Source organism: Bacillus rossius, chromosome 5 (genome assembly GCF_032445375.1).
Source record: "Bacillus rossius redtenbacheri isolate Brsri chromosome 5, Brsri_v3, whole genome shotgun sequence".
In the NCBI taxonomy this organism is placed as follows: domain Eukaryota; kingdom Metazoa; phylum Arthropoda; class Insecta; order Phasmatodea; family Bacillidae; genus Bacillus; species Bacillus rossius.
In genome coordinates this window covers 75,110,261-75,119,849 of record NC_086333.1, presented here as the reverse complement: position 1 = coordinate 75,119,849, position 9,589 = coordinate 75,110,261, and the positions used below count along the sequence as shown (strand labels likewise).

General features: G+C 43.5%; 1 protein-coding gene across 1 annotated transcript in view; it reads left to right on the top strand.

The window, feature by feature from the left end:
• Nucleotides 1–1,810: 1,810 nt before the first annotated feature.
• The window catches only part of LOC134532010 (serine protease inhibitor 88Ea-like), a 43,207-nt gene continuing 35,428 nt past the window's right edge, over nt 1,811–9,589 (top strand). The window contains exon 1 of the mRNA XM_063368134.1: nt 1,811–1,915. Within this exon, the coding sequence (XP_063224204.1) occupies nt 1,910–1,915 (6 nt within the window). The 5' untranslated portion in view covers nt 1,811–1,909. The remainder of the gene's footprint in view (nt 1,916–9,589) is intronic.

The following is a 9,589-nucleotide window of genomic DNA, read 5'->3' as shown; positions in this document are numbered from 1 at the left end:
CCTTACATTGGCTGCGCGCCGGACTGCCCGCCCTTGACTCGGACCGAGTTTCACAATCATCACGTTTCACCAGTCACAATCTGTGTGTTCAGGAGAATAACATCTGCAATAGTGGAGAATAGTTAGACAAGAGACAATAGTTGAAGAATATCAAGACATAGCCCATGCTCGGATTTGGCATTTTATTAATTTACTAAAGTGACAACTGTTGATGGAACTAGAATGATTAAGTAAGGGAATTGGAAGCAGGTGTTGGAGAGGGTTGCGGATGCAACAGATGGACTGGATTGGCATTTTATGATAAAACTATGGAAGGAAAAGAAGAGAAACACTTGCTGGCTGTGGAATCGGCGCCCCTGCATGGGTTCGGTGCCGGGTACTAGTAATCGTCCTGTCACCGGGGACATGCGGGGTGATTCCACGTGGATTGACGAGGTAAAAGTTTTTATATATCCACCGCCGGTTTATATAATTGTGGACACAAGAAATGCATATATATTTGAAAATTTGACAAAGCTATAACCTGGCTGCAGCGCCGGCGGTGAAAACAGGTTGGATAGGTTATTCTGTTTAATGGCCCTCGAGTGACGAAAATCAAGTCACTCAATGGAAACATGGGAATATAGGCCAAAAAAAATTGGGAAATTAAAGTAGTGCACTTGGTACACCCCTACTGGGGTTTAGTTCCAGGTGGAGGAGGTGGTGAGGCTTGGCCGGGCTTTTGCCCAGAATAACTTGTGTGTTCACTGTACTCAATTGTAGAGACCCGGAAATGTCGCGGATATGTCTGGCCTCAGGGTAGAATTCGAAGTCATAGATAAGGACACGCATATTTCTCGAAAAGATTCCGCGACTAGCTGAAAGTTAAAACACTGTCTGTGTTTCGTGGTTGGCTGAGTTTATTTCAGTTCCACGTTGATTGTTACGACACCAATAACAGTAGTTTAGTGGCCCAGTCAAATAAGGCAACTACTTCTCTCGCAGACGGCCGCCAATCACAAGGGAGAAGAAACCTCTTGTGCGGGTATATCTTGTTGCAGTCTAATAGGTGTTCAGATAATTTTTTTTTCCGCAAAAAATGCCTGCCCTATTGATGGGATTGATTATCATAATAAGTATGGTTAAAAATTTGAATAGTTTTATAGTTCGTAAAGTAATACTGCGTAGTATGTAAATTAAAGTTTTTTTATTGTTTATCCTTCCTTTTTTTAATATTATATTTTTATTGTGTACCACCATTTAAGAGCACGTATTGAAAAAAAAATTAAATTATTATAGACAACATTTTTTCAATAGTTTAAGTGTTAGCTATTTCCTTAGTTTTTCTTTTTTTTCTTTTTTAAATATATCACTTCTTGTTTTTCTGTTTAATGTTTATTTTTTTATTTGTAAAAGTAATAATTTTTAATAATTGTAATAGCGATGTCCACGTCTTAAACCTCGCTACATGTAAAAACAAGACGAATACATAAATTATAAATTAAATTATAAATGAAATAAATAAATAAATATATGATGTTCTGCGTGGCCTCTCCGCACGTCGTATAGTTTGGCCGCAGCTCAATGGATGAAGACAGCCTCGCGCAGGAATGCGGTGGTCCGAAGTCTGTTTGAAGAAGAAGCTGTTGGTGGTACCGGTGACGTCACGCGAAGGCCGCACATCCTCTTCGGAGGAGGAGAAAGTCTCCCGACGCGACGACCCGAAGCGGAAGAGGGGAAGGTAGGGGAAGGGGAAAATCCAGCCGTGTCGGTTGAGGGGAGGGGAGGCGCCCAGGTGAGGAAACCTGACGGAGCGAGGCCCGCAGGCTTCACTTATATAGAGACTGCCCGCGCTGTTCGACGGTCGAGTCGCTGTTTGTTGGTTTATCGTGCGTGACGTGCGAAGCTTCGACACCGATCCAACACGAACATGATGGTGAGTAACAGGACACCGCCACCTTCCCGAGGTCGCGAGAACGTGCGCTCAGCGGCACGCTATGTTCCGCCGATTCGAAAACGTCAGCTTTTGGAATGCGTAATAAAATGTACGGAACGGAAAGGAAGCACGCGCCGTCGCAGTGACGCTTAAAAGCCGGAGTCTCACAATGCCGCGACGAACACGACGTGAAAAGCCCGACAAACAATCGCACAGCCGTCCAGCACGACGTGTTTGATTGCGTTTCCACGACAACGTTCACACGACAAACTTTATTACGGCTGTCGGCATTTTCAAGCTAAATGATTTCGTGATGTACTATAGATTAATTACACTAAAAACAGCGCAGAAGAGAAAAAGAACATGCTATTTTAACCCATGCTTTTTATATTTTTTTTGTCGGATTTCTGTAGTCACTCAAACCAGTGTCATACAAAATACCATTAGCCTGGACTTTATTAGGTAATTAAAAGTCTTTCGCCTAATTCGTCAATTCTTAAATTAAATCTTGACCAATGTGTAGTAATAATATTGACAAAAATAAAAACAAAAAAAAAACAACGAATACCGTTTATATAAACAGACGAAGCCACACTGCAAATGTGCAAGTGTGCCCACGCGTAAAACGCAATTTCGTTTTTCATCATGAAGATTTACCAAGTATGTAGGTTAGGGACCGAAAAATTCGCGGATTCAATGACCTCTAGGATAGCCTCCATTATCCTCTGCACTTCTCAAGTAAACACGCGTGTTCATTGTGTATTAAATTGTGAGTGGTCTCCACTGTGTAGCTTGTGACTCGACGCTTCTTTGGTCGATAGTCTCTCATTGGCCCAGAGAGCTCCAGTTAAACTGCGAGCCAATTGCAGAACCAGCAGAATTATACACATGTTTGAATTTCAGCCTATCACGAAATGAATCCGCGAATTTTTCCGGTCTCTAATGTAGGTGAATAGTTTTGAAGTTTAGTTTTGTAAGGTTCCCGTTTGGCTTTCCGTCGTGCGGCACGACACGACGAATTCAGAAAAAAAAAAAACTTATATTCATTGCGGGCCGTTGAGGTGCGTATTTTGTCGCGTTGACGTCACGGCGACCTTGTATTTAATTGGCTGCTGAGCGCGTCGGGCCTGGCGTGTCGTGTCGTGGCATTGTGACTCCAGATTTACTGTTGTGTACGAGTCACGTGGCGAGAAGTCTCGACGCGCAGAGCTTTACTGTTGTGTACGAGTCACGTGGCGAGAAGTTCCGACGCGCAGAACTTTACTGTTGTGTACGAGTCACGTGGCAACAAGTCTCGACACGCAGAGCTTTACTGTTGTGTACGAGTCACGTGGCAACAAGTCTCGACACGCAGAGCTTTACTGTTGTGTACGAGTCACGTGGCAACAAGTCTCGACACGCAGAGCTTTACTGTTGTGTACGAGTCACGTGGCAACAAGTCTCGACACGCAGAGCTTTACTGTTGTGTTCGAGTCACGTGGCAACAAGTCTCGACACGCAGAGCTTTACTGTTGTGTACGAGTCACGTGGCAACAAGTCTCGACACGCAGAGCTTTACTGTTGTGTACGAGTCACGTGGCAACAAGTCTCGACACGCAGAGCTTTACTGTTGTGTACGAGTCACGTGGCAACAAGTCTCGACACGCAGAGCTTTACTGTTGTGTACGAGTCACGTGGCAACAAGTCTCGACACGCAGAGCTTTACTGTTGTGTTCGAGTCACGTGGCAACAAGTCTCGACACGCAGAGCTTTACTGATGTGTACGAGTCACGTGGCAACAAGTCTCGACACGCAGAGCTTTACTGATGTGTACGAGTCACGTGGCAACAAGTCTCGACACGCAGAGCTTTACTGTTGTGTACGAGTCACGTGGCGAGAAGTTCCGACGCGCAGAGCTTTACTGTTGTGTACGAGTCACGTGGCAACAAGTCTCGACACGCAGAGCTTTACTGATGTGTACGAGTCACGTGGCAACAAGTCTCGACACGCAGAGCTTTACTGTTGTGTACGAGTCACGTGGCAACAAGTCTCGACACGCAGAGCTTTACTGTTGTGTACGAGTCACGTGGCAACAAGTCTCGACACGCAGAGCTTTACTGTTGTGTACGAGTCACGTGGCAACAAGTCTCGACACGCAGAGCTTTACTGTTGTGTACGAGTCACGTGGCAACAAGTCTCGACACGCAGAGCTTTACTGTTGTGTACGAGTCACGTGGCAACAAGTCTCGACACGCAGATCTTTACTGTTGTGTACGAGTCACGTGGCAACAAGTCTCGACACGCAGAGCTTTACTGTTGTGTACGAGTCACGTGGCAACAAGTCTCGACACGCAGAGCTTTACTGTTGTGTTCGAGTCACGTGGCAACAAGTCTCGACACGCAGAGCTTTACTGATGTGTACGAGTCACGTGGCAACAAGTCTCGACACGCAGAGCTTTACTGATGTGTACGAGTCACGTGGCAACAAGTCTCGACACGCAGAGCTTTACTGTTGTGTACGAGTCACGTGGCGAGAAGTTCCGACGCGCAGAGCTTTACTGTTGTGTACGAGTCACGTGGCAACAAGTCTCGACACGCAGAGCTTTACTGATGTGTACGAGTCACGTGGCAACAAGTCTCGACACGCAGAGCTTTACTGTTGTGTACGAGTCACGTGGCGAGAAGTCTCGACACGCAGGGCTTTACTGTTGTGTACGAGTCACGTGGCAACAAGTCTCGACACGCAGAGCTTTACTGATGTGTACGAGTCACGTGGCAACAAGTCTCGACACGCAGGGCTTTACTGTTGTGTACGTGTCACGTGGCGAGAAGTTCCGACACGCAGAGCTTTACTGTTGTGTACGAGTCACGTGGCGAGAAGTCTCGACACGCAGGGCTTTACTGTTGTGTACGAGTCACGTGGCAACAAGTCTCGACACGCAGAGCTTTACTGTTGTGTACGAGTCACGTGGCAACAAGTCTCGACACGCAGAGCTTTACTGTTGTGTACGAGTCACGTGGCAACAAGTCTCGACACGCAGAGCTTTACTGTTGTGTACGAGTCACGTGGCAACAAGTCTCGACGCGGAGATGTGTGGAAAAAATTACGAAATTATGGTTTCACGACGTGTACATAGAGGCGACAGCAAATAGGATGTTAGCAAGAAGTAAATAAGTTTGTTTACATATTTTTTAAATCACTTGCTGGTGAAATGTAAAAAAAAAGGTTAGTAATTAATATTATTTTTATGAAAGAGGTGGGAAGATTTTATATTTTAATAGGATGGTAACATCAAATTTTTTTTCCTATTCCGCAAATGCAATAAAATTTATTTTAATGACAGTTTTTACAGCTATTTTTTTTTTGCAAAGTGAATAAATCGAGTAAGATTGGTTACTATGACTAGTCAAATCATAATCCTTCAAGTGATATTTCAACCCTGTGTCATTTATTATTTAGGCGAAGATTGAAATAAAATTTATTTTACTGACAGTTTGGTTAACTTGAAAAATTGGAGTAAGATCGGCGAACACCTACTGTGACAGGTTAAACACAAAACGAATACGCGAAGTACAAACCAGATTATGTTATGACGTCAGTCCCTCTTACGTACACGTAAACGCTCATGGGAAGTGGGTGGGGGGGGGGGGGGGGGGTTGAATGCTGACTTCATGGCACGAGTCAACCATGCGAGAACCGAGTCGGCATCCGAGAGAGTTGGGGCCCGTCATATCCTCGTACGTCGCCTTTAGTCGTTGTGCGTAACCGTTAGACGTAAAATCATAACTTATTTCTAGAGACCTGTAAAATTCGCGATTTCAAATCCCTAAAGGATAGACTCCATGATCCTCTATGCACTCGTGCAAATTACATCTGCTGATTGGTTACCGACTCGTAACACCTGTTGACTGGAATGATCGTGATTCGCTAATTCTTCTGTTAAAGATTTTTCATTGGCCCAGAGTCCTTCAGATAAACTGTGGCCCAATCACTGAAGCAATATAATGTCAAAAGTATTTTGACTCGATCCTATCGCGAAATGAATCCGCGAATTTTACAGGTCTCTACTTATTTCGTTGGCGAGTACATTTTTTTTGTACTAGGACTATACTACAAAACGTCAAGATAACGGAACTATTGCAAACTTTACGGGTGTAGTCTTTTGCTCGGAGGTTCGAATAAAATGATTGGAGCCCCGATTATTTTGTGAATTCATTTCGCTCCAGGCTAGACTCAACTTGCTTATACGTGATAAGGCCTTTTTGGAGTGATCATTGGTCGTGTAAAAGGTTACATCCTTTTGGTGGATTTCACGTGATTGGGTAACCATATCTTATCCTTGTTTACAACCGGCTCTGGGCCGTCAAGGGCGTATCAAGAACACTGTAGTCCAATCATAAACTTGAAGCACAGGTATATGTGCTTCAAGTCTACTTTGCTACCTCATAAATCCTCCGTTTATTTACAAAAAAAATCTATATTTTATACAAAGTACACGTATGTAATTATTAAGAAAATATATTTTTTTATATTTTGGGTATACAAGTGGAAAGAGACAGTTTGTAATGGTTCTTATTTGTACGGATAGGCAAGATTAGAAGAAACAAGCAGAATTCAGCAATTCACGGATTCATTTCGTGATAGGCCAAAATTCCAACAACTTTACCTCTGGGTTTTTTTTATAGGTTCACAGTTCATGGGAAGGCCTCAGCGCCATTGAGGAACTTCAATCAAGGAAGTATCAAATCACAGACCACAGAGGTGCCCACCCCCCTCAAACACTATGACTCACCCCCCCCTAACCTAATGATGCGCCCCCCCCCCCCCCCGAAATTTTTTATCCCATTTTCTCAATGATTTACTTAATTATTTTACAATATTATACTTTTTTAGTATTATATTTTATCACATTTTGCATTAATTAAAACTGATTTTCTAATAATAATTTTGGTCATATCAGGTAATATTTCCATCCTGAACCGACAGATGCCAAACTGCTTTTGTTGAGGAAAGTGCGGGGTTGCCAATTTGATTTACAAGATCCCTTTCAATTATCAAAGCACCAGAAACGTATTTTCACATTAGAAGCTATAATTATGTAAATAATATATACATTTTTCTTGTCTTTTAACCAACCCCCCCCCCCCCTGAAATTTTAATGACGCAGTCTGCGTCGTTACCCCCCCCTTGTGGGCACCCCTGCAGACCACCAAGTTGAGACTTTTTGCAAGTCAAGAGCCAATGAACAGATTACATTTCTCCGAATATGCAGAGGTCTGTGGAGTGTATCCCGAAAGTCATTGAAAACGCGAATTTTCCAGGTTTCAAACCACTTATTTTTCTTGTCTATAATCGGCTAAGGGTCGTCAAGGACATGTCAAGAGCACTGCAGTCCAATCGTCAACGTGAACAGATGCATACTTTTGCTATCCTGTGAAACCGCCAAGTATCTTGGTTCTTCATATCATAAGGCCTCAACAGTTTACCTATAATTAGGACACCTGTATTCCGTGAATACGTTTCGTGTCAAGGTATTTCACAAAAAAAAAAAAAAAAACTGTAGCGATTTCCTAGAGTTGTTGGCTGTAGTTGGTGAGAGTTGTTTTCCCGCACTTGACGGGGGCCAATGAGAATGTGGCTACCGTACTGCTGCACGCTTTACGATTGACTCAAAATAAACAGGTATAGTGTTTTGTGAAATACCTTGAAACCAAAAAAAAATGTATTCGCGAAATACAGGTGTCCCTACTCTATCAGCAGAGACCCGGAAATGTCGTGGATTCGTCTGGCCTCAGGGTATAATTCAAACTCACAGGTGTGCTCAACCCACGCTTACTTTCAAATTGGTTGATTTCTTAGCGAGAACATTTTCTATCCTTTCTTTAAATGATTCACGCAATGGGGAGTTTGGATTTAATACAATATTTTGGACATTCGCCAGGGGAAAAAAAAAAAAAAAGCAGTTCTGTGTTCGTCTGTGCTGTCGTCGTTGTGTTGTTCTTAATACCTGTTAAGGGACATCTGTTTGATATCAGCTGATTTAGGCTTGTTCTCTGTGCGTTTATGTGTTCATTTTTATTTCATTGTTTGCGTTCTTGAATCTTTTTTTTCCATGACAAAACAGTGCAAAACTGCAACGACGTATGTCCGAGAAATTGTATTAAATCATTTATCCTTGTTAATTGGAACTGCCTGAATCTTCTAGTTGGGCATCGTTGGCTCTCGGTCGTAGAGGGGCGTGTCCAAATAACTGCGGTCCAGTCATGAACACAGTGCGAGAGTGAGAAGGTTGGCATCATAACTTGCTACGGGTCGTTACCACAACTCCGAAATACCATAACGCCGAATGTCAAAATTGACCACAACGCCGACAGCTAGAAAACTGCTGTGTACCACAACGCCAAAAAAAAAACAACTGAATGAATTTGTGTGTGTTTCTTAAATGTACCTTAACGCCGAAATACCACAATCAAACCTAACCTTACCTAACCTAACCTAACCTAGCGTAATATAACCTAACCTAACTTAACCTAGCCTATCCTAGCCTAGCCTAACCTAACCTAGCCTAACCTAACCTAGTCTAACCTAACCTAGTCTAACCTAACCTAGTATAACCTAACCTAGTCTAACCTAACCTAGTATAACATAACCTAACCTTTGTGGCAGTCCTGCAATGACATTTTTCGGCGTTGGTGTATTTCGGCGTTGTGGTGCGTCCCCCTTGCGACCAAGTGATTGCGCGAGTTTTGCATCTCTGCCTGCCAGCGTGCTGTTGTTGTCTGCCGTCGACTAGTGTTCGGGCGCGCGACCATCTTGGGATGCGAGCGAACGCAGGCTCTATTGTGGTGCCACGGCACTTTCACCGCGACGCGACACAGATACGTGGGCCCCGTTGTCGCCCCAGGGCGTCGCCTGTTGCCGGAGAGAGAGAGACAGAGAGAGAGAGAGAGAGAGAGAGAGAGAGATAGACGCGGAGTAGACGTCAAGAGGAGGCGCTCTTTGTGATCTCAGGCAAACCCGTCGGATCACTTCTCAGCGCCGGGGAAGTCTCAGCGAGTCAGCAATCAACAGGCCTAACTGTAAAGAGCACCAGCTCGTAGGTGGATCGGAGACACCACGGAACCGGGAGTACCGCAAATGGCACTGGATTTTTGGCAGGGACCGGAAAAATTCTCGGTTTCGATGACCTTCAGGATAGTCTCTACAGTCTTGTATGTACTAAGGAAAATAACGCCAGTTCATTGGCTGCTGACCTGTGAGTCATCTCTGCTGGTTTGCCTGTGATTCGATACTTCTTTGGTCGAGAGTTTCTCATTGGCGTAGAGCCGTGAAGAAGAAACACTGAGCTATTAGCAAAAGCAGCTTAAAGGTATAATTATGTAAATTCCAGCGCATCACGAAAAGAATTCGCGGTTTTTTCCGGTCTCTATTTTTTTGGTTTTCAAAAATTCTGTTTATTCATTGAGTAAAGTAAGTACAGAGGAAACGAGGCCAAGTACATACAATAATAATACACACAAACCTGGTTACGCAAGAATCGCAATTCCAAACGTTAAAGTCTCTTCCTGCGAAATCGGTTACGGATAAACACAAAAGGATAAAAATTATATACATAATATAAATACACTATAAAACATACAGAAAAAACATGGGCAAATCCACATAACCGAATTTATATACAATGGATACCTATA